The 25,744-nt window shown below is 41.5% G+C and overlaps 1 protein-coding gene across 2 annotated transcripts; it reads left to right on the top strand.

The window, feature by feature from the left end:
- The first annotated feature begins 3,748 nt into the window (after positions 1 to 3,748).
- On the top strand, positions 3,749 to 24,514 carry LOC110486323 (ubiquitin carboxyl-terminal hydrolase 31). 2 transcript variants are annotated; one of them, XM_021557834.3, is made up of 16 exons: positions 3,749 to 5,163; positions 5,328 to 5,459; positions 6,644 to 6,738; positions 6,843 to 6,935; positions 8,255 to 8,390; positions 9,138 to 9,285; positions 9,448 to 9,628; positions 11,244 to 11,355; positions 13,774 to 13,868; positions 14,789 to 14,866; positions 17,004 to 17,133; positions 17,838 to 17,957; positions 18,244 to 18,469; positions 18,598 to 18,756; positions 18,947 to 19,102; positions 19,293 to 24,514. In XM_021557834.3, exons 1-16 carry the CDS (start codon positions 4,600 to 4,602, stop codon positions 20,759 to 20,761), a joined length of 3,894 nt encoding a protein of 1,297 aa, XP_021413509.2. In that variant the 5' UTR covers positions 3,749 to 4,599; the 3' UTR covers positions 20,762 to 24,514. The 2 variants fall into 2 exon arrangements, with proteins under 2 accessions (XP_021413509.2, XP_090050567.1); XM_090194441.1 differs by having other exon boundaries at positions 5,088 to 5,163; positions 5,328 to 6,493.
- Positions 24,515 to 25,744: the final 1,230 nt, after the last annotated feature.

The following is a 25,744-nucleotide window of genomic DNA, read 5'->3' as shown; positions in this document are numbered from 1 at the left end:
GAGGCGAGGCCCTGGTGCACAACTGCGCAAGAGGTGTCCATTAGAGTACATTAGACTTTCTAGTTTGAGAAACAGACACCTCACAAGTCCTCAACTGGCAGCTTCATTAAATAGTATCCGCAAAACACCAGTCTCAACGTCACTAGTGAAGAGGCGACTCTGGGATGCTGGTCTTCTAGGCAGAGTTGCAAAGAAAAAGCCATATCTCAGACTGGCCAATTAAAAGAAAAGATTAAGATGGGCAAAAGAACACAGACACTGGACAGAGGAACTCAGCATCCTGGAGTGGCCTCTTCACTGTTGACGTTGAGACTGGTGTTTTGCGGGTACTGTTTGTTTTATGTCCTGTCCTTCCTCTACCCTCAAAATATCCCATCTATTTCAGATGTCCTTCCAGTTTGAGTTTCTATTTGCCATATATTTTTAACTGTGCTGTTTCACAAAAGTTCTGAACCTATAGACACTTTACGTACACAGTATATATTAGTTATCTTGTTATTAGTCCCACCGTTCAGCTCCGTTCAACACCTCCCATCTGTCTCTTAACACCATCCATATTGGATTTCTATTTGCCATATATTTTTCAACTGTGCTGTGATGTTTCACAAAAGTTCTGAACATTTCTATTCTCATAGTTTCTACAGATTGTAAATTAAAGAAACATTTTTGCTAAAAGTATTATTATATTATTGATTGATTGACTGTGACTTTTCAAATCACCCAGTAGTGCTATCTGCAGAGTTAGCTCCAGGTAAATATTGCAGTTCTTCAGCCATTCCTGGAACTGTGACAAAAAACAAGCTACAGTACCAAAATATATGATCGAATGACTCTGTCTCTTCACAGCAAAATCTGCAGAGCTGGGAAGGTTGTATCCCCCTTATATATGTATAACATTCTATTGGTTCCAATAATTTTGTATAATTATTTAAATGTATAATAATTTATATAATTTATAAACCATGTGCCATGGAATCGGTACATTGAAAATCTATTCCCAACTATTTTGCAATCTGCTCTACCGGTCAAACGTGTTTTCTTTATTTTTACTAACGGAGCTCAAAATGTCCATATATTTTTGCTAGCTGCATGTTTAACATACTTTAACTCCACCAGTCCTATTTATGATATAATTTACAAAGATTTTACCCTTTTTTTAATTCATGTTTTTTTTTTTTTATAAATTAGTATAGTTGAGTTGAATTTGTTGTATTATTTGTTCTGTCTTTTCTGGTGGATTAAACTGAAATTGCAACTAACTTTCTATGGCTTGTTTTAAAAATAGCGATATTTTGGAAATTATTTCATAAAAATAAAAAAACAAAAGTGAGAGGTTGTAGTCTGAATAAAGGGAAAAAGGCCATTCTTGAACATGGGGTGAGACATTCTTACTAATTTACTAGTGAACCAGTTTGGATTTAAGTATAACATTTGTATGACAGATGCCTTTAGTGAGAGGTCTAATGCTTTAATATTTAATCATTTCTGCCCTCCGAATTCATATTCATTATATAAATAGGCCCTTTTAATTTTGTCTGGCTTGCCATCCCAAATAAAATGGAAATCAATCTTCCAAATCAAGATGTGTTTGCTCATGACCTAAGGCACTTGCACAACACAGAATTACATGCATGTGATGCATTTATACTCAAATTTGACATGGTTTTGCGCATGTGCCAGGTGATATAAATGTCAACTTCAGTACTGGCGCTCTAAAAAGTTTGGTAAACAATACCCACTGGGCACACACTGACTGAATCAATATTGTTTCCACATCATTTCAATGAAATACATGGAACCAACGTGGAATAGACTTTGAATTGACATCCTTGCCCAGTAGATTATTTTCCTGTGTATGTTTTGTCTTACATTTTGAGCATTTTACTTAATGTCAATCACAGATAACTGGGGCACTTGCTAGCAATAATGTGAGTATTTAGCAGTGTGGGCCTACATGTTTAAAAATGGATCTAGGCCTAAAAGTAAGCCTATTGGCGTGAGTGTGTGCACAGGCATGCATTTTGCCATCACAAAATGATCAAATTAATCAAACCATTCTATAAAACCACACTGCAGGTCATATTAGGCCAACGTGGGGATTTTTAAATAATCATCTGTCTGTAGCTAAAATAATCTTTGCCAGCTCAAATCTATGGAGATTTTTCTCATTATGTGCTGTGGGGGTGCTAATTTCCAAGAAATGTAGTCTACACTGCAGTGGAAATAATTCTTTATTTTCAAAATCTTACTTGGTGACTGACTTCCTTTCTCCAAACAGCAGAGGGCAATAGTCACGTGGCTGAATCTTATATAATTTTTGTAGAAAATAGCATCTTATTTCTTGGCATTAAATGTTGCATTAAATAGTTTGCTCTAACATGTACTGTATACTACACCATAGAGGCACTGAACACCAGGATAAGATAGAATGAAGGAACTCAATGTAAAGATTTCATCATGCAATGTTTCCCAGTAAAATGCATGGTCTACACACCCTTCTTTTACGTAGGGTCTATGGTTTGCACTCTAGTCTGAGCTACTTGGGAGAGATGTAATTGGATAGATATCCTAATGATGAGAGGTGTTGCTGGGATGCACAGTATCTAGTCACTGTGTGTGCTGAGGTCAGCTTAAAATAACAGGAAATTAAGCCATACCCGAGCATATGGGAACTAAATGATCTGGGCATGTGGAGGCAGCATATGGATTAATCTGTACCTCTAGGATCTTTATCTAGGTTACCTACTTTTACCTCACTTCTAAGTTCCACCAACCCAATAGCTATAGCTACAGCAAAATAATAACTAAAGGTCCAAGAAAGATATTGATGAGGAAAGTGACTCATGGGACTATAATTAAAAACACACATTTACTCACCACATCCTTGCGTCTTTAGGTCGGCATCATTTGTAGGTGTCAAGCCCGTACTACGTTCAGTGTAAAACAATAAGGAAAATGCATGAACCATTAGGCCTACATAATTGAATATTTGACATTGTGTCGGATGTCTGAAAGTAGGTTATATACAAATTGCATTAGGATAATTTCGTTCTGTGCTATATGACAGAAGACATGCTGATTGGTGGGTAAGGAGTGGGAGGCGGGCACAATGAAGACTCAAATTAAAATTGGTTTTATGCTGGTGACCTTGACTGCTGATTCCCTCATCAGACTGATTCTCTTTCCTCTAACATCAATCTAAAATATATATTGTTTTACTATGTCTCTGTGTTTTGCATTTTAGTAGATCATGGAGCTAAATGTTGTATTTTGATAGGCTAATATGTGTATGCGATAGGTTACATAACATTTAATAAAGCTAAATCCATCACTGTATGATGTAGGCTATATGGTGAGGCCATTTAGCCAAGATGTGGCAGTCACAGATTGATTCCACCATCCTATTTGTTGTACATTTTGTATGTTGTGGTGCATTAAAATACCAGTAGACCAACTTGATGTCAGACTGGATCTCAGTGGGAACTGAAAAATACCACCTCTCAGATTTCATTAACCCCATTATCATAGGGCCCCACCCTGTACTATAGGAGACCCAACTCCCTCATACCTACAACCCCCCCCCCCCCCCAAAAGCAATTATTTATGTTAGTCTTACAACCAATATTTTTTGGACTGTCCATAGATCAGGAAGTATTTCATTAATTGTCAACTGCATGATTATGGATAGGCCTACATTTGAAGAAAAAAAACATTTACTTTATTATTCAATAGTACACGTTTTGAGATACAAAACGTTTGATTTATGTAAGAAGAAAAAAAGGCACAGTGGAACCCCTCTCTCCCCCATATGTATTTTGGCGTTGACTCTGTTACGTCAGCTGTTTCTCTGCTGTCCTGCAGTGTCCCTATTTTTGTAGCTGAAAGTGTGAAGAACTGACTCTGTTGCAATGGAAAATCGGATTTCGGAGAACATTTCAGCTTGGAAAGCATAGGAAATTGTACAATCCCACTCAAATTAACCAAGGACACGGAATTAAACGTCTCTGCTTGGTAACTACATTTTTATTTTCGGATGGGATGGAAGGACACTTCTGCGCAAGGGACTCTTATGCAGTGGCTAGCAGCTAATGTTCAAATGCTAACTATAAAAACAATCAGCTAGCTACAATAAACGATTTGCATGAACGTCAGCGAATAAACTGACTTGTTTAGCATATACAAATGCATTCCGACAGTTTATTGTAATTTGTGTATTTTACTAAATCGAATCACTTAAAATGGATTAATGGATAGTTGGCAAGCTAGCTAGCCAATTAAGCTAGCTAGCTATGGATAGTTGCTGTTCTTGTGTTAGCTGACACGCTAAGGTTAGCTATCCAATTAGGTCAACATAACGCTTGTCTTTGAAAAGCTTTTTTGTGTTGTGTTGACTCGTATTTAATGGTAGTCATTACTATAACGTTACCCCTAGCATGGGAAATATATCCCAGCAAGCTACTGTTAGCTATCTAGCTAGTTGATGGGTTAAGATGTAACTTGACTTCCCAATTAAGATGTAGCACGAGACAGCTGAAAGTTAGTTTGCTTGATAGCTCAGCTCATTCCTCACAGGAAATATTGTATTTTGAAACTTATTGCATGAGGGGGTGCCCAACAAGTCAGGCAATCATGTCTAGTAAAGCCATGACTAAAGAGAAGAAATCTGGTAGCTTCAGCAAGAAACTCTTCAGACGAAGCTCTGTGCGCTCCGTGGGTAGTTTTATGGGCAGAGTCCTCAGGACCCTGTCAACCTTGTCCCATTTTGGATCAGACGGGCATGCTATTGAAGGTGACAAAGACGATGGGGGTTTCACATTATTCAAAACGGGAGGCAAAGATTCACCAGTTTTGGATGATAGTGACCGTTTCCTCGGAGAGAAGGTCCCTGGAGTGTCTGGTCTCAAAAACCATGGTAACACTTGTTTCATGAATGCCATCCTCCAGTGCCTGAGTAATACTGAACTATTTGCTGAGTATTTGGCACTGGAACAATACAGGGGAGTTGAGGAAACGGATGAGGAGAAGGAGAAACCGAAGACAAACGGTGTGCATTCGGGGAGGAAGGGCCCTCATGACAGAGGCGAGGTGACAGAGCAGCTGTCTGGACTGGTCCGGGCCCTGTGGACATTTGAATACACCCCACAGCACAGCAGGGAGTTCAAAGTAAGTTGGTACAATGTATCATAAAGCAAGACTACTTCTCTCACAGAACTGCATTTGGCCCTATACTACACGTCTTTGAAATGGTCAAATACATTTAGGCTACATCATACTTCTGAGACTAGGCTATCACCAGAATTTTCAAGCAGTGTTGCTGTTTGTTGCAGAATGCCGTCTCAAAGAGCGCTTTGCAGTATAAAGGCAATGCTCAGCATGACGCTCAGGAGTTTCTGCTCTGGCTTCTGGACAGGGTACACGAAGACCTCAACAACCATCCCAACAACAGGCCTTCCATTAAGGTAAACTTTTGTTTGCGCATCATAGAGTTAGGGCCTACTAATGCAACTTCAGGAACGGTGGTAGTGGCCAGGTTAGCACAACGAGACAGTGATGTGACCTCGAGCTAGCAGTGAATGGAGCTGTACCTGAGGTGAGTCAGCAGTCTGAGTGGATGAGGTGACAGGAGGTGGCTGGCTAATTCTGATGTCCTTTGAAGACTCATTCAGACATTCCAAACGGAATAACATTTGAGCGGTAAGGGCCTGGCATCCTGCAGGACAGATTTACCGACCTAACCCATTTCTGAACGCAGAGCCCCTTATCAGGCATCAATCTCCCAGAGCACTGGGACAAACAAATTAGGAGAGAGAGCTCACTTCCCTACTTTACGGTGTGCTGACGGATTCATCTCCTGTGGGAGAATGAACAGGAAGTGATGGTGTTCTGTGTCCCCTTCCTGGATTGCTTCCAATCTGAAACCGTTTGGAACAGTCTGTGCATATATTATGATGACATTTTGTTTGTTTTGGTCTTAGGCAAGGATTTTTCAGCTGTTCGTGCTATCTAGAGGCAATCCAAAATGTGTAGCCGAAGTCTACGCTCCTTTGTTGGTGATTGGTCAACAGTAGGGATTATTCAATGTAGAGTTTGTCATCACAAATCGTCTTCATTCAAATTTTGTTCACTTGAAAAGTAAAATTGTGCGACTTAGATCTCCTCGGCAAAAACGTAAACATTTATGACAGATTTCTTGAGTTATCTTAGATGAATTCCGACTATGTTGAGGAAGTTTATACTGGCTACGGTGTCTTAAATGGACAAACGGTACTACTGTCACTTTCTCATTTTTCAAGCAAAGGTCTTTTAAGGGAGTATGCGAGCACATTCGTTTGGATCACCTTAGGCGCCAGCCTGAACCGAAGCATGAAGAAGACTTTAGACATGCAGTGAGAGACGTGACCTGAATAGACCCCACAGAGCTTTGTTGATTAGCCTGCCTTGTTAAATGCTCATAATTCCTTGAGGATAAGTCAGAGGAGCCGCAGCGTCACAGGTAGTTTTATTTGTATTTTGGTCTCTTATCCTTTCGATGTCTTTCAGACGGCTTTGGATGCTCATTGACCCAGTGAATAGAATACAGCCTCAATATCCTAAATGGTCTAATATGCAGTAGGAGCTCATCCACTCTGTTTTGTCCTATTAGCCACCAGTGGAAGAGGATGATGGGGGCCTAGAGGGGCCTTCTCTTCCGCTCTCAACCGGTTCATTTGTGCAAGAGCTATTTCAGGCCCAGTACAGGTAGGTCTTATTTGATGCTTACCCCTGAGGAGTTTTATATTCTCCATTCTGTTTATTCCTCATGACTTCTTCTGAGACAAATTAGTTCCCTTTCTTACCAACAGGTCGTCGCTCACCTGCCCGCATTGCCAAAAACAGAGCAACACCTTTGATCCTTTCCTTTGCATCTCCCTGCCCATCCTCTTACCTCACACAAGGTGAGTACACACCTCTGCTGTGTTCCATCATTGGGTCTGATGGGAGGAACAAGACTGTTGACAAGTGTTGAAATGTACATCTTGAGACTATTTGAGACTGCGGTTCATTTCAATTTCCCAGGGATGCGGAAGCAAAGTAAATAAGAAGGAATGTCGTTTGGGGCCAAAGTCTCCAAAATGGCATATATCTGCAGACCAAACCAAGCCAGTAATTACGTGACTATTCTATTTCTAAAGTCAATTTAAGGGCTACATGCCCAGAAAACACTAAATGGCTAAAGTAAAAAAGGGAAATGGACTATGACTTTTTTTAGAAATATGTTGAGTTCTTCTCTGTCATAGTTTAAGTATTTTGAGTTTCATTATTTGTGCCTAGCAGTCAAAACCACCTTTATGCTCACTCAGCTGACTATTCATAATGCTCCTAAACGGAGGTACCTGGGACATGCATGGCCTTTTTTTGTCCTCATGATGCTATTTTTACAATGGTGTTATACTGTCACATCAAGGAGAGAGCGCCTGTTCGATGCAGATTCTTTTTTTAAGTCACTAAATTCATTGCTGTCCATGCATTATTAAAGATGGGAAGAATGAGGTGAAATGAGGAGATATGCAGTGGCAAATGATGTCCCATTAGTCCTCTGGCTGTCATTTGATTGATGACAGAATAATGGTCCTCCAGACCAAGGCTCAGTGGCTCACCGCTCTGGCTTCACTACTACTTCGTCCTTCTCCCAGAAACACAATTCTGTTACTCAACTTTGGGTTATCAGTTATCACTAGTCTGAAGCATCTAGTTTATTTATCTGAATAAAAATGTTCTGCTAAGCCTGTTATGCCACTGTTTCTGGCCATAGCTGATGTTAAGACCGATCCCACATAACTGAAGTTCAAATGACAGAGAAACTCGGAAATGGCAACCATCTTAAAAATGAGGGTTCTTCAGACTGTGGGGTATCTCAAACTGAACTCCCGAAAGAGCTGCGTTGCTGTGCCTGCTGGTTGAGTTCTTAGTGTCAGCTTAGAGTAGCACTGATCCACACAGTCACCAGAAAAATCCTGCTCAGTGCTCTCAGAGTAATTATAAATTAGCAGTCTCCAGACAGTGTTGTAGCAGCATTACTAGAGGAGGTGGAAACGTGTCCTCTCCTAGGAGGTTGATTATTGGACTTAATTGTGTTTAATTTGGCAAAAGTTGCTGTTTGTCCATTCTGTTATTTCCTGGCCTTTGTCAGTGGTTTTTATCTGGTGTTTTGTAATTCCTTATATGGTGCCAATATTTGATCCCTGTCATTCCCATGTTTCCTCTCTCTTCCCAGGCCTCTGTATGTGACAGTGGTCTACCAGGGGAAGTACTCTCACTGTATGAGGATCGGAGTGGCCGTGCCCCTGAACAGCACCGTGTCCAGACTCCGAGATGCTGTGTCACGTGAGACCAAGATCCCCCAGGACCAGGTGCTGCTTCCTTCCTGCTCTCTTATCCCTAGCAGCCTCAGCTCTGTCTTACTAGGTTACATGAATACAGAAGTGAACTTGAATGCTTTATTTTCTGGTGGTACCTAGCTTCTAAGGATTGTTATCTGAAAAGAACAGTAAAGGAGTACCCTACTTAGGCTTACTTTTTCCTTTAATGATTCATCCCTGGGTACTAGACTGATTGTACCAGCAGGTGTGCTCATTTCAGTACTAATAGCTGCATTACAGTGTTGTTGTAAGTACTATTAGGCTAGTGCATCATAGCCTCTAATCAGGGTGAAGGGATCACTCGAACAGAGCCCATTGTATCCCAGAACAACAGAACTGATGCCTTGGGTTTGATGTGGTTGAAACGTTCATACAGTGCTCTCATTGGATTACATTAAGCAGAACACTAGTGTGTGTGACATCTTGGTCAGAATAAGAAAAGTTGTCATGATTTGAGGGATAGGGCAAGGACTCCAGGAGAAAGGGAGGGGGTTTTCAGTCATAGTGTGTAGCCTTCCATATTTACCATTGTTCTGTATTTGCAGAAGAGGTAGTAGGCCTATACACTGAAGAGAATATTGATGTTGTTTATTTATATTCTGTAATTCATTCACTGAAATGAGCATGGCCTAACTCTAATCTGTTTCACCATCTTATCTGAATAAAAGGTTTCAGTGTTGACTAAATGGCAGCAGCGTATTGACTTGTTTTGGTCATCTCCGCATCCCTCTGATTCAGTTTGTTTTGACGGAGATGTACTATGACGGTTTCCACCGCTCCTTCTGTGATGACGACGACGATCTCGATATCATTCAGGAGAGCGACTCCATCTTTGCCTTTGAGACGCCTGAGACCTTCAGACTAGAGAACATTAGAACCAAGAGAGGTACCTCTTCACTATTCATCTACTGTTGATATCAAATAATTTAATACATTTGGGCATTTCTCAATGAAAGTTTTTTTTGGTAGTGTACTTGTCATGCATTTTGTATAATGTATATTGAACTATTGACTGAGTATCACTGACCGATTGGGATTTGAAATCCAGGGAGTCTCCTTGCCAACCTGAACCAGAACAACTTAAAGTTTGGGAGTGAGATGAGCAGGACTCCATCTTTCATGCAAGGAGCTGTGAATCCTGCCACTGCGTCGGCCAATAAGAACACGGGGGTCGACAAGATGATCCTGCTTATCTGTAACCGAGCCTGCACCGGTCACCAAGGGAGGAGGTACTATAGAGATGTAATATTGACTGCAATGTTGGAATTGTATTTCTATGGGTACTACAGCCCAGTGTTTTCCACTGTCCTCTGAAACCGTTACACCATGCAGGTCAAATTATATTTGTTATATTAAACCTCTTATGCATGAGACATCATATTGATCCCGTTAGCGGGATCTTAGCCCAACAGCCAGTGAAAGGGCGCCAAATTCAAAACAACAGAAATCTCAGAATTAAAATTCCTCAAACATAGAAGTATTTTACACCATTTTAAAGATAAACTTGTTGTTAATCCCACCACAGTGTCCGATTTTAAAAAGGCTTTACGACGAAAGCACACCAAACGATTATGTTAGGTCTGCACCTAGTCACAGAAAAGCATAGCCATTTTTCCAGCCAAAGAGAGGAGTCACAAAAAGCAGAAATGGAGATAAAATTAATCACTAACCTTTGATGAGTTTCATCAGATGACACTCATAGGACTTCATGTTACACAATACATGTAACACAATACATGTATGTTTTGTTCGATAAAGTTCATATTTATATCCAAAAATCTTGAGTTTACATTGGTGCGTTATGTTCAGTAGTTCCAAAACATCCTGTGATTTTGCAGAGAGCCACATCAATTTACAGAAATACTCATCATAAATGTTGATGAAAATACAAGTGTAATGCAATGAACTTTAGATAAACTTCTCCTTAATGCAACCGCTGTGTCAGATTTCAAAAAAGCTTTACCGAAAAAGCACACCATGCAATAAGATGAGTACAGCGCTCAGACAACAAAACAAGCAATACAGATATCCGCCATGTTGTGAAGTCAACATAAGTCAGAAATAGCATTATAATTATCTTCATCAGAATGCACTCCCAGGAATCCCAGTTCCACAATAAATGTTTGATTTGTTCGATAAAGTCCATTTATGTCCAAATACCTTCTTTTTGTTTGCGCGTTTAGCCCAGTAATCCAAATTCATGAGGTGAGAGCAGATAAAGTCCAAAAGTTCCGTTACAGTCCGTAGAAACATGTCAAACGATGTATAGAATCAATCTTTAGGATGTTTTTAACATAAATCTTCAATAATGTTCCAACCGGAGAATTCCTTTGTCTTCAGAAATGTATTGGAACGCAAGCTAACTCTCACGTGAACACGTGTGACCAGCTCATGCCACTCTGGCAGACCTGACTCATTCAGCTCCCATTTCCCCCTCCTCCACAGTAGAAACATCAAACAAGGTTCTAAAGACTGTTGACATCTAGTGGAAGCCTTAGGAAGTGCAATATGACCCCATAGACACTGTATATTCGATAGGCAATGAGTTGAAAAACTACAAACCTCAGAATTCCCACTTCCTGGTTAGATTTTTTTCTCAGGTTTTTGCCTGCTATATGAGCTCTGTTATACTCACAAACATCATTCAAACAGTTTTAGAAACTTCAGAGTGTTTTCTATCCAAATATACTAATAATATGCATATCTTAGCTTCTGGGACTGAGTTGCAGGCAGTTTACTCTGGGCTTCTTACTCATCCAAGCTACTCAATACTGCCCCCAGCCATAAGAAGTTAACAGACTCCAAGTATACCTTAACAGGAGAATATCATGCCCTCTGTTCCAGGTTTGGTCTTCCATTTGTACTGTACATGGATCGCACTGTGACCTGGGATATCCTGCAGAAGGAGATCCTGGAGAAGATGCATCACCTGCTCAGGCCAGGAGTTTACATTCAGGTGGGTGGAGGATAGTGAATGGAATGGAAACAACCCCACAGAATGCAGGTAAAAAACTTTTTTTTTTAATGAAATGGCTAAAGACTGTGCAGACTTTCACTAGTAGGCACTCTGGTTTACTGCATTTAACCCCCTAGATTCGATTAATTACATAACAAAAAATCCCAATCAAAATCTCAGTTTAAGCTAGAGATGTTTTTTTTTGCATTGGATGCCTCTCAGACCATGAGACGTCGCAAAAATCGTTCTTCTCACGAAAAATGTCTGTAGCATCTGAACAGTTTGTCCTAGAACCTATTATGACCACTCTATGCAAAGGTAAGACTCCCACAAACTCAATTTTGCTCTGACCCCCACAAGTGTCTCAGGACTCATCTGAAGATAACCGGTACCGGTTTTAAAAAACTAATGGAAGTATGAAGGTCGTTTTGTGCTACCCAAAAAAGGGGTTAAATATGTGTAAAAAAAATATTTACACTAACAGTTAAAAAGTTTGGGTCACTTTTCCTTGTTTTCCATGAAAGCATACATTAAATGAGTTGCAAAATGAATAGAAAATATAGTCAAAACGTTGACAAGGTTATAAATATTGATTTTTATTTGAAATAATAATTCTGTCCTTTGTTTTTGTCAAAGAGTCCTCAATTTGCAGCCATTACAGCCTTGTAGACCTTTGGCATTCAAGTTGTCAATTTCTTGAGGTAATCTGAAGAGATTTCACCCCATGCTTCCTGAAGCACCTCCCACAAGTTGGATTGGCTTGATGGGCACTTCTTACGTACCATACGGTCAAGCTGCTCCCACAACAGCTCAATAGGGTTGAGATCCGGTGACTGTGCTGGCCACTCCATTATAGACCGAATACCAGCTGACTGCTTCTTCCCTAAATAGTTATTGCATAGTTTGGAGCTGGGCTTTGGGTCATTGTCCTGTTGTAGGAGGAAATTGGCTCCAATTAAGCGCCGTCCTCAGGGTATACCATGGCGTTGCAAAATGGAACGATAGCCTTCGTCAAGATCCCTTTTACCCTGTACAAATATACCACTTTACCATCACCAAATCACACCCAGACCTTCACATTGCCTCAACCATGCTTGACAGATGACATCAAGCACTCTTCCAGCATCTTTTCATTTTTTTCTGTGTCTCACTAATGTTCTTTGTGATCCGAAACACCTCAAACTTAGATTTGTCTTTCCTAACACTTTTTTTCCAATCTTCCTCTGCCCAGTGTCTGTGTTTTGTCCATCTTAATCTTTTCTTTTAATTGGCCAGTCTGAAATATGGCTTTTTCTTTGCAACTCTGCCTAGAAGGCTAGCATCCCGGAGTCGCCTCTTCACTGTTGACGTTGAGACTGGTGTTTTGCGGATACTATTTAATGAAGCTCCCAGTTGAGGACTTGTGAGGCGTCTTTTTCTCAAACTATACACTCTAATGTACTTGTCCTCTTTGTCAGTTGTGCACCGGGGCCTTCCACTCCTCTTTCTACTCTGGTTAGAGCCAGTTTGCGCTGTTCTGTGAAGGGAGTAGTACACAGCGTTGTACGAGATCTTCAGTTTCTTGGCAATTTCTCGCATGGAAGAGCCTTCATTTGTCAGAACAAGAATAGACTGACGAGTTTCAGAAGAAAGTTCTTTGTTTCTGGCCACAAATGCTGATGCTCCAGATACTCAACTAGTCTAAAGAAGGCCAGTTTTATTGCTTCTATAATCAGAACAACAGTTTTCAGCTGTGCTAACATAATTGCAAAAGGGTTTTCTTATGATTAATTAGCCTTTTAAAATGATAAACTTAAATTAGCTAACACAACGTGCCATTGGATCACAGGAGTGATGGTTGCTGATAATGGGCCTCTACGCCTATGTAGATATTCCATTTAAAATCTGCCTTTTCCAGCTACAATAGTCATTTACAACATTAACAATGTCTACACTGTATTTCTGATCAATTTTATGTTATTTTAATGGACCAATAATTAGTTTTTCTTTCCAAAATAAGGACATTTCCTTGTTTTTTTTATGTCCTAGATTTAGAACAGACACTTCAAAACCTTGTTTCTTCTGATTTATTTTTTGATTGTCCTTTTTGCCATTCTTGAATGTGTTATTCAATGCATTTCTATGGGCTTTAGTAGTAAATATATTTTTTTGTATGTGTCCTAAAATTCAAAATCAAGTATGACCATCTTAAAACAATTCCATATCAGTTTAGCATCCCCTATCCTCCAATGTCTTAGACTCTAAAGAAATAAACAGTTGATTCTCATGTAAGGGCTTGTTAGACGTTTAAGTTGCCTCATTGGATAGAATGCTGTTGGTCTGGTTTGAAAAGCACGGCCATGGCAACATGTCTATACGTACCAGTCAGGTGGTGGGAATAGGGATTGTGAGTAACTAAAGTCCTGGTATTATCTGCAGGTGGGGCCCTTCAGCCTACGAGTGGTTGGTGTGGTTGGCATCACGTACCTCCTGCCCCAAGAGGAGCAGCCTCTCTGTCACCCAACAGTGGAAAGGTCAGTCTCCTTGTTATTCCTGGTCCTCTGTAGCTCAGTTGGTAGATCATGGCACTTGCAACTCCAGGATAGTGTGTTCGATTCCCAGGACCACCAATACAGATGTGATATCTTCATTTGACCAGTTTCTATATTATGTGGATCTTAATTAATGGACATTTTTGTAGGGGTTGATACATTTTTCATTAAACCTCGAATGCAATAAGTTTTCATTTTGCATGAAAATTCTCTGCGACAACAGAGTGATCAAATTAAGAAAGCACATCTGTATGTAAAAAGAAATGTATGCACGCATGACGGTAAGTCGATTTGGATGAAAGTGTCTGCTAAATGGCATATTTTATATTATCATTCAACTGTAGCTCTCAACCAGGGTCATGTTCAGTAGGGCACATAGCAAGATGTTTCTCACCAGAAAAATATAATTTGTGTTCAGGTAGTATCTCCCCTTTTTCAAAACGTTTTCTTCCTACTGAACACAACCTCCTCTCACCAATTCACAATTTTGTTTATAGTTTACTGCCTCCTTTTAATCCTCAAACCACACTTGAATGCCAGATCAGATGCTCTGATGTCACCAGAACAGTTAAATGGCGTGCCTTTACATGTTTTGGTATCTGTTTCTTCACACATTGCTTGCTCGGCAGGTTTGGTTTATAGTTTATCCCAGTTGCTCATTCAATTGAATAGAACGGAAGTTTGTTGAATAGAATGGGAGTTTGTCACACAGTACACACACTAAAAAGCTGGATAGATGTGTGTACAGCAGGCAAAAAGACAGCCACGTGTAATGTAAATCCAATTCACTTAGATTTGTAGTGTTTTGAAGATAAGAGGAATACAGCTTGTTGGTTGATATGTGTTTAAGTTGTGAAGCTGGCTTATTCTCGTTTTTCCTCAACATAATCTTTCCTTGGCAGAGCATACAAGTCCTGTGGCCAGGGGGGACCGTCGCACGTCAAGATAGTGGTGGAGTGGGACAAAGAGACCAAGGATTAGTGAGTGAACGCTGCACAACAATATTGCTGGTGCTCTGCATCTCTTTGATAAACGCCATGTTTCTGGGTGTTTGTGGTGAGATTTATCCTGCAGGGAAATACAGGACCATAAATGATCCCTATAAAGCCACTAGGGATGGGGACGATTATTAGAATATCCAAATGGACGTTAGTATTCGATTACTAGCGAGGGTATTCATTTAAAATAATAACATTTTAGACATAGATAGGCTAGGCCTATTTTAATGAAAAGGCTTTGTGGCATTGCGACATACAAGGACAGACCATGACATTAGACATTTTAATAAAACAACAGTTTTTATGAGTGCGCTCCATTTAAAAATAAAAAAAAAGGCGTACCGGTAACCTACACACTTTTCACGAGTATAGCTTGTTGTTGTCGGTCAATCAAAGCCGCACTACCATGAAAGGCTCCATGTGTACCAAGTGAAGTTGAAGATTTCTAATTAATGCAAAATGGAATTACAATTTAAGGAAATGAAGTTGGCTAAATGTAAGTAAATAAGTAGGCTACAATGATCAACCAACAGGTAGGCTGTTGTTTAATTTGAATGGAGTTGTTGTAGACAATGACTTGGGGGGCACTGCTGCCTTAATTAGCCTCGCTAGCTGGCTAACTAAATTAGCTGGGTCATTCCTACTAAGCGGTACATTTTGGACCTCATAACTTTTGGAAATAATCTATACTGGACAAAAATATAAACTATAATGTAAATTGTTGGTCCCATGTTTAATGAGCTCAAATGAAAGATCCCAGAGATGTTTTATATAAACAAAAAGCTTATTTCTCTCAAATGTTGTGCACAGTGTGATCATTACACAGGTGCACCTTGTGCTGGGGAAAATAAAAGACCACTCTAAACTTTGCAGTTTTGTCACAAGACAACGCCACAGATATCTCAAGTTTTGAGGTAGCGTGCAACTGGCAAACTGACTGCAAGAATGTCCCCCAGAGCTGTTGCCAGAGAGTTGAATGTTAATTTCTCCGCTATAAGCCGCATCCATTGTTGTTTTAGAGAATTTGGCAGTACGTCCAACTGGCCTCACAACCACAGACCACGTGTAACCATGCCAGCCCAGGACCTCCACATACGGATCTGCTGGATCGTCTGAGACCAGCCACCTGGACAGCTGATGAAACTAAGGAGTATTTGTCTCTAATAAAGCCCTTTTGTCAGGGACAAACTCATTCTGATTGGAAACTTGGCCTGGCTCCGAAGTGGGTGGGTCTATGCCCTCGAAGGTCCACATTTTTCTTTAAAACGTGTATATTTTGACTATCCGGATATTCGAATAGTGAAATAATTTCAAATGCACATCCCTTAAAGCCACCAAACATTCAATAAAATAGATTGTTTGACGATGTTTGTTTTTGCTTTAAGGCAAAAGTCTGCATGCTCAGTTCGGCGGGCGCCTGGCCGAAACCGGCTTGGCAAACCGAACGAGTGTGCTTGCATACTTTCTTAAAATAGCTTCTCTTGATAAATATGAAAAAAAATGGCAATAGTACTGTTTGTCCATTTTGAGATGCCGTAGCTAGTATAAACTTACACAAAATAGTCAGAATGAATCGAAGATAACTCAAGAAATCTGTCATTAATTTTCACGTTTTTGCAGAGGAGTTCATAGTCGTGCAATTTTACATTTAACTACGATGTCTGGTGCAGTATTCATTTTTGAATAAAAAAATGTGCACGAAAGCAAGCCGTCTCTCGTTGAATGACAAAGGCTCTATTGAAGAATCCCTACTGTTGACCAATCACCGACGAAGGGGTGTAGAATTCGCCTACCGACTTTGGCTCAGTTTGCCTACCGACTTCGGCTCAGTTCGGCTAATGTGCCCGAACAGCCGAAAAAACCCTTACCGAACTCCAAAATGAACAGAAACATAATGCCTTCATAATGTATGCACAGACTCATAGGAACTGTTTCGGCTGGGAAGCATGCTGGTGCCTTTAGACATTATAACATAAAGGAATGAAATCCGTAAGTATTAGACTACCTAAGCAATACCCACTTATTGGGAAGTGTCAGATTTAGTATTGTTTGTTAGGATAGGAGGCAGTGTGTTGAGTGATTGATTGGCTGACTGTGATTCCCCTCCCCTTCCATGAAGTCTGTTTGGGCTCAATGAGGAAGAGTACATCCCTGATGCTGAGAGTGTGTATCTGCACAGAGAGCAACACCATCAGCCCCAGGCCTGCACCCTCGCTCAGTGCCTCCAGCTCTACACCAAAGAGGAGCAGGTAACACTGGAGTGCACACATTGTGTTGGCACCACAAGGCCACACACACACATGCATTGTGTTGGTATCACAAGGCCACACACATACACACATTGTGTTGGTACCACAAGGTCACACACGCACATTGCGTTGGTACCACAAGGCCACACACACACACATTGTGCTGGTACCACAAGGCCACACACACACACACACACACACACATTGTGCTGAAACCACAAGGCCACATGCACACACATTGTGTTGGTATTACAAGGCCACACATACACAATATCTGTCGATGCTGTTGTATGTATTTAAACAAGAAAAGAGACCAGGAAAAAGGAACATTCTCTTCTTACCAGAGGGTTTGTTTATTATTCCACAGCTGAACATCCCATAGCCTTTAATTTGGTTGAAATGCTGAGGGTGCTGGATATTCTGCCCCTAATTCTAGGTTTGAAATACAGCATTTTTATAATGGCTTCTCTCTGTCTGGAAGGACACCAGATAGACTGAATATACACTGTGGTTAGCAGAGGCTGGAGGTGGTCAGTTTAAGAACTGGCACTGGTCACAGAAATGAGGGTGCTGTGAAAACATGGAGTAGAGTAGTCTGGAACTCCCTCTGTGAGTGAGACTGATTTAAAAGCACTGCGTTGGGGAGCTTTTCCTTGATGGCTGCGTGTGTGTGTGTGCGCATGGGTGGGCTGTCTTTGTTCCAGCTGGCCCCGGATGATGCCTGGCGCTGCCCCCACTGCAAGCAGCTGCAGCAAGGCCACATCAAGCTCAGCCTGTGGACCCTGCCTGATGTGCTCATACTGCACCTCAAGAGGTTCAGACAGGTACTGCAGCAGCAACACAGCATTCAGCACCCCCTCCAATTCCCCCACTGAAAATTGTGTCCAATAATTCCTGTTTTGTTTAAGTAACGGTAGTTTCTCATGCTTTGGGCGGCCCGACTGGTTCCTATTCTTGGTTTGCCTTCAGTCAGTGTTGCTTGTTCTGTCTTGTCCATGTTCAGTCACTGCCACTCAGTCTTACCCGGTGACCAATCTCCTGCCTGTCGAAGAGGCAGGTGTAGCGCCAGTTCAGTTGACTGGGTACTGTGTTTACTGCTGTGTCCTGTAGGAGGCTGACAGGAGGGTGAAGATGCAGAACATGGTGCGGTTCCCTCTGCTTGGCATGGACATGGCTCCTCACATGGTGAAGAGGTCCCAGAGCAGCTGGAGCCTGCCCTCTCACTGGTCACCATGGAGACGACCCTACGGCCTTGGGCGTAACCCTGACGACTACCTGTACGACCTGTACGCCGTCTGCAATCACCACGGAAACATGCACGGAGGACACTACACAGGTAAGACCGGTGGTTTAGAAGTAAGGTGGTAGTAGTCACTGACTGGAGGTAGATGGATAGGAAAATAACACTACATTCTGACAGTTTCTTCACCATCACCCTAAATCTCTTGTTCTTCTAACCCCCAGCTTACTGTAAGAACTCTGTTGACGGCCAGTGGTACTGCTTTGACGACAGTGAGGTCCAGCCCGTCGCTGATGATGATGTGTGTCAGCAGACGGCCTACATCTTGTTCTACCAGAGGAGGAACACGATCCCCTCCTGGTCCGCCAACAGCTCCGTAGCAGGTCAGTGGTGACTTCTTGGAGTGTGGGATTTTCCTGACACTAATGATGGTGTATTACGTGGTGCTACAGGAGAAATGCCATTAAGTGACATTAAAACTGTCACTTAACACTCTTAGTTGGACAGTAGCATCAACATCTTGGTTATCTTTGAGAGACCTGAGGGGTTGATTGTCGTGTCTATCTGTGCCAGGCTCCACCAGCTCATCTCTGTGTGACCACTGGGTGAACCGTCTCCAAGGCAGCAGGCCTGCCAGCCTGGCTTCCGGGGCCTCCTCCAGACGCACCTCTCTGGTCTCCCTGGGCGAGTCGGTGGAGTTCACCACAGGGGACCGCAGCGAAGATGACGGTGAGATACACTAGGTTTCTCTGTCTTTCTAAATCTTCAGCTCTTTTGCCCTCCTCTCCCCCTCCTTTAGCTAATTATTTATAACCTTACAGGAGCTCTTGCTATGCCCAGTTGAGAAAAAAGGGCATTAAATTATCCTTTCATTGAGTCTAGTGCATTAGTGTAAACTCATTTATTTGTATCTATTTAGGTGGATTTTCGACCCGTCCCTTTGTTCGGAGCATCCAGCGTCAGAGCTTATCTTCCAGATCATCCATTGCCAGTCCTCTGGCCTTCAGTGAGAACAGCATGAAGCCCTCCTGGTCCCTCTCTGCCAAGCTCCATATGAGGTCTAACTCCCCCTCACGCTTCTCCCTGGACTCACGCTCCTCTCCCCCCTTGGAGAGGATAGGAGAGAGGGGAGAGGCCTGTGATGACAAGGTATCCACATCTTGCTTCGGTAGCTACAGCCGGCATGAGCGCTACCCTGGTGGCAGGGCCCCCTTGGCCATGATGGAGGGGAACAGCACCGACCAGGACCATGGCAGGAGGATCCTAGACGAAGTCTACTGCAGGGCCCCCACGCCGGCCGATAAGAAGAGCTCCAAGAGTGACCCGACGGACAACAACAACCAAATAACAGCCCTGGACCAAAACGCACAAGCCTCCCTGTCGAAAGAGCAGAAACGCAAGAGCAGCACCGCCGGATCTGCCCCGAAGTTAGAGAGCGCCGGGTCCAAAAAGAGTTCCACCAAGTCTGAGCCAGAGAGAAACTCCAAGAAGCGCCAGTGTTCGTTCTCCACCCCCAACTCCTCTACATCCCAAATGTCTTCCAGCCCTGTGGTGAAGGGCCCCAAGGTGACCAACTCTAAAGACAAGACCACCAGCAGCAGCACCGCTACGCCCACCAGGACCCCGTCCAAAAAGAAAGTGTCTTTGTCTTCCAAGGGTTCTGACTCGGCAGCTGGAACCCCCCAGTGCAAGCAGCGCATCTCCACGCCGCAGTCCTCCGCTTCCCCCTCCCCCACCGTAAAGAAGAGTGCCTCTGGCCTTGAGAAGAGCACCTCTGGTCGGAAGAAGCTGCTGGAGAGGAGCTGCAGTCGGGACTCAGGGTTGGTAAGCCCTCTGGTTGATAGACCACGTTGGGGCAGCAACGCTGCAGCCAGGACCCCCACCAAGACCGCTGCAGAGGGGGTCCGTCCAGAGAGGTTTTTGCGGAGTTCCATCAGCAGCTCCTCTGTCACCAGCCTGCGCTCCCCCAGCGTCTCCTGCAGGGACCCTAGGCACAGCAGCAAGTCAGAGGACAAGGGCTTGTCGTTCTTCAAGAACGCCCTGCGCCAGAGAGAGTCCCGCCGGTCGGCCGATCTGGGTAAGACCAGCATCCTGGTCAAGAAGGCCTCTGAGAGGACAGCCAGGCTGAGCGTTCAGGAGGAGGATGGGTCGGCCAATGCCTCAGAGCATCATGTGAACGAGGTTGTCACTGAGGTAAAGGAGTCCTCCAAGCCCTCCACCCCAGTCAGACGCTCTCTGTTACCTATTATAGGCAAATCTAAGTCTTCCACTTCTGAATCCAGTCTTAATTCTCCCCCCAATGGGAAAAAGCCTCTTGAGAAGCAGGCGTCCTCCAGAAAGCTTTCTGCCATGCAATCTTCTGCACGCCCAACACAGAAGCCTCAATGACATCATATATCGATAGCAGTCTCATTGTTTTATGTACGCAGCAATTTTTTTTTTTTTCCATGTGCCTAAGATATAAATATATATAGATTGAGAGAGTATATAATATATATATATATATATATATATATATATATATATATGTACTTGTATTTTTCTTTTCATAAGCAAGATGTAAATTATCAAAAGCGCCTTTCTATCCTGTCATGGAACCAAATCATTGCCTTTGGCAAAGTGTGGTATTAGTATACTACTGTACACAAAACTGAATAGGAATGTTTTAAGATAGCACTTTGTAAATACAGTATGGAATATTTTTCTCCAGAACAACGCTATACAGTAACTTAGTAAACAAAAAATCTATTACTGTCAATTTTTATGTAATACTTTTACATGGTTTAAAAAGGTCACGTGAAACTAGAGTAACGGGTCAGGGACTTGACATTTAAGGCTGTTAAGGGTACACTAGTCTTAAGATAGTTTGTGGAGTAGTCTAAAATGTTACTCCTTTTCTACACCTGGTGCTGTTCAAAGGGCAATACTGGCACTGTTTGAAATATTTAAAATGCTGAGGTTCTGAAATATAAAAAAAACAATCTATGTCAGGGGTCGGCAACAGGCGTCCTGTGGTGCGAAACCGCCCAGGAAGTGATTTTTTTGGGGGGTGTTGTGGGACTACCCAAAGTTTTTAGTATAAACAAATATATGTATGTATTTTGGGAATTAAGTTTTTGGTAAAAAAAAAAAAAGGTGTTTAGTTTAGGAAAAGAGACGTGATCGTGTCTCAATGTAATCAAGATATGAAATGATTGTATTTGAGAACAATCTTTTTTTGGGGGCCTTAGTTGTGGTCAATTTGCAGTGTACAAATGATTCTAATTATGTCCCCCCCCCCCCCCCCCCCCAACCACCCGCGGCTGAATCTAGTTGCCTACCCCTGATCTAGGTGTTACCAGCCCCGGTAGCACCTCAACCTGTGGTACCTCATGAGAGATTAACGTTTCTGCCATGTTTGGAATAGCAAACAGAGGCTGCTGTATTGTACTGATAAAATCCAACACCGCTCATTTAAGTTGAACATTTGTGCTTATTTGCCTTTGTCCTGTCTTCGGATGAAGTCAATTCAATCTAAATAATGCACACTGCACTGAACGTTTTGCTATTCTTTGCTGTTTACTTGAAGCATACCTACGTAACTGTACCCCTGTCAGGCCCTGCATGGGATGTTCTCCTTAGTTGAATGATAGTTTGACGAGTCATTTCAGTCAGATCTGGTGCCACCCCCCATATCTGCAAAGCTTTTCTAGCTGTAGCTTTGACCTGTTACTGAACTCTCCCTGTGTCTTGCTGTAACCCGTTTGGTAATCTTCCAAGCCCAAGCTTTTCGGTGCAATAGTTCTCAACTGTTCATGCAATCGTTCATCAGTCTTAACTTTAATTATGATTCAAAATACCAGGGTAAACCTTTTTGCTGGTCTGGTTGTAACATATTGAAATCTTCAGAGACCCTTCTACTGAAATGGCATATTTTGTAATATTTCGCTTGCTGACAATGTAAGAGACCCAGTTTCTCCAGGGTCTTGAGATTTGCTATCTCTAACCTACTGCACCAAGTTTAATATTAAACCCCATTGCAGATATTTTGCTGCCTATAGCGACAGTTTGCCTCAAAGTGAAAACCCCCACTGTTACATATGAACTATTAACATTAATGATTGTGTAGGGATTCAGCAACAGTCTGACAACCTGTCACTTGTTATTGTTGCCCATGGCTACGCTGTCATTAAGTGAGCTGCTGCTACAAACACTGTTGAAATGGTGGGCTTTTGAAAGAATAGCAGCTCTAGTTCACTGACTTACTTTGCCTTGACCTGAGGGGGTATACCACAAAGCAGAATCAATGAGTTCGCCAGCTAACTTTGATAAGCAACCAGAAATAACTATTGATATTATGGTTAATGAAATCAATTAGAGCATACCCATTTCAAACGTAACTTTTTATTTTGTAGAAAGATATCAGAATATTTATGCAAGTTAGCTGGCTAACTCCATGATCCTGCGTTATAGTTTACCCTTCTGAAGGCTTGTGTTGACTTCCAGATTTAATGTCTTGGCCTAAGATCTAGTTTATCATGAGCTTGAGTCTCACTGATGACCCGGGTTCCAAACCAGTTCGGTTACCCTGTTGCCATGTTACGAATACATAGAACCACACCTCTCACATCTTTCACAAAATGTCCATTAAAAATATTCTCAACGTTTAGGTGATGAAAAGCTTTGTTATTTTATGGCCCATCTTTGAATATATATTTTATTAGTGAAATCAGCTGCCTGCAACAATATTATTATTTTTGGCTTTTAAGTATATGGTTGTGCCACTGTGTTGTCAATCGATGGAAACAACCATTTCAACACTGTGGAAAGCAGTATTGCATGATAACTCTAACGCATGCATGTCCTTAACTATGCAATAGATTGTTGCTATGTGAACCAGAGAGTAAATGTACAATATATCCTATCTTCCAAATGCCAGCAATGGAGAGCATGGTTAGTGTCTTCCATTGCTTTAATTGCACACTTATGTTTTAGGGTTTTCATTACACTTCTTTTTTACATGCGAGAATGTTACCACATTGTGAAACGGATGTAACCCAAAATCTTTAAGATGCTGAACATTTTGTATTTGTCTTGTTTTCTAACTTAAGTTTACACTAAATTGATTTAGTCTTGTGATTGTTAAGGGATTGTCTCTACCTTTTAAAAAAACATTTTTTTACATTCATTTTCATTGTGTCTATGTTGTTTTCCACTATGCTGGAGTACGTGTTCAAAGGGTGCTCTCTTTTTAAAGAGCAGGTTATCAGTCTTCTCCTTGCCCTCTTGTTCACCAGCAAGGATTTCATTATTAACACTACAGACTGACTCCATCTGTAGCTCAGTCATCTCATGTGTTGCCTGTGCACTCTGCTCTCATTTCACTGTTCTATGAGCTGTTAGATTTAGGTATGAAAGGCATGCCAGTTAATGGATGAATGTCATTATTAAACAACGGGAGTGTTTTAACATTTTTTAAAGAATACTTTTGGTCTCGTAGTTGCCATAAAGACACCTGTTGTGGCATAGACTACTAGAGTATATATGTGTCTAGGGCAGGGCTCTCAAACCCTGTTCCTGGAGAGCTAACCTCCGTGTAGGTTTCTGCTTCAACCCCTGTTGTAACCCGATTCTGCTTATCAATCAGCTAATTATTAGAATCAGGTGTGCTAGATGAGGGTTGGAGGGAAAACCTACGGGATGGTTTTCCGGAACAGGGTTGGAGAACCCTGGTCTAGGACATCTGACATAGTGGTAGCTAATTAGATAGTATAAATACCATGTCATTAATCAGTCATATGGAATTTGATTCATTCTTCTCTCCTTGAATGACACACTGGACTTTAGATACTGATTAGCGAATAGTACCAGGCAGCAGCCCACGTTTCTACAATGCTACAATAACACTATCTTAGTGGTTATCTGTACAGTAGTCTTCTGGAAGTAGTTCAAAACGAGTCCAGGGAAATATTTGATGATGAAATAAGTTTGGGGAAGTGCATGAGACTGCGTCAAACCTTTTTTATGTTAATTTATTTGTATGTTTTGTTTATGATGCATTTATTTTATAAAGAACGCATTTCTTTGAAAGAGACATTATGTTGCTTTACCAATGCAAGAACAACATGTACAATGTAATAAAAAAAAACATATGTAAAGCAATATGTTGTATTGTACATGGTCCCTTTTTTTAATACAAATATTTTACATATCTCCAGTATTATGAAATAATGTTGTCCACTGTGACCCACTAGAGGGAGCTTGTCTCCTGTGAATGTTTTTTGCTTTGCACAGTAAAGCCAGTTGATTTGACATCAGTTGTCCAACTGAATATCCTAAAACAAGTAGAATTTATTTGGTATAATTCTTCATGTAATTAGCCTACTACTTATTGTGGGATTATTTACAAAATAGATTTTTTTTCCTCATTGTGAGGGTATAACTGGTTCATTCCTCCACCCCTGACCCCACCTTACATTGCATTAGGACGAATCAAATGCATGTACTGCAATTCATTTGAAAGTGTGATTCCATGAAGTTAGAAAACCCTGAACCTTTAGCAGGGTGCTGACTGCTAAATATTTACAGTACTGCCTGATGTTTGCAAGGAGTACTCCTGCAGCAATCCAGAGCCTATGCATTTTGTTACACGGAACCCAACAGTCAACAGCATTTAATTTATTTTTATTTTTTTATACATCTCTCCCATCCTCCCCCCTTCCATTAAAGATTATATTGGTGTTGGGTGGTGTATGGATGTGGTGAGTGTGAGAGATCACAAGTCAATGCCTCATGCTCTTACAGATACAAGATGGTGCTAAGTTCCAAGTCTGGAGCAGCTATTTCTGAAGCTTATTATCGCGAGCAGCGAATAGGGAAGTGTCGGGGCTTATAAATGTGTTTTTGTCAGTGTTTTGCATGTCTTCTCGATTTGCACATTGCAGAAAATGGTACCGCTTTCATCTCATCACACATTAACACGTGTTTTAACAGAACGATTACATGTTTTATTGAGTCTTGGGAGGATGTTTTCTCACAGATATTCTCTACTCATGTTTGGCATCTTAGTTAAACACTTTTTTACTGAATAGATTTCAGATGTTCATAATTTGATGACTTCATCTCTTCTGTTCATTGTTACACAGTGTGTGTGTGTGTTAATCTCCAGTCAGGTCCTAAAATATTGGCACCCTTGATTAAGATGCGCAAAGAATACTATAAAATAAATAATACATACTGAGCTATATTGTATGCTCAATGTTTTGAAAATTACTTTTATATTAATACAATTGCTCAGAGAAAGGGATGATTAACAAGTTATATATTTTTTTTTTCTCAAAAAGGTGGTGGTCAAAATGAGTAGCACCCCTGTTTTCCATACCTTCCAATACC

Source organism: Oncorhynchus mykiss, chromosome 13, assembly GCF_057628025.1.
Source record: "Oncorhynchus mykiss isolate SJ-2025 chromosome 13, ASM5762802v1, whole genome shotgun sequence".
Classification (NCBI taxonomy): Eukaryota; Metazoa; Chordata; class Actinopteri; order Salmoniformes; family Salmonidae; genus Oncorhynchus; species Oncorhynchus mykiss.
Note: the sequence above shows the minus strand (reverse complement) of the source record. Positions and strands in the feature narration are given on the sequence as shown.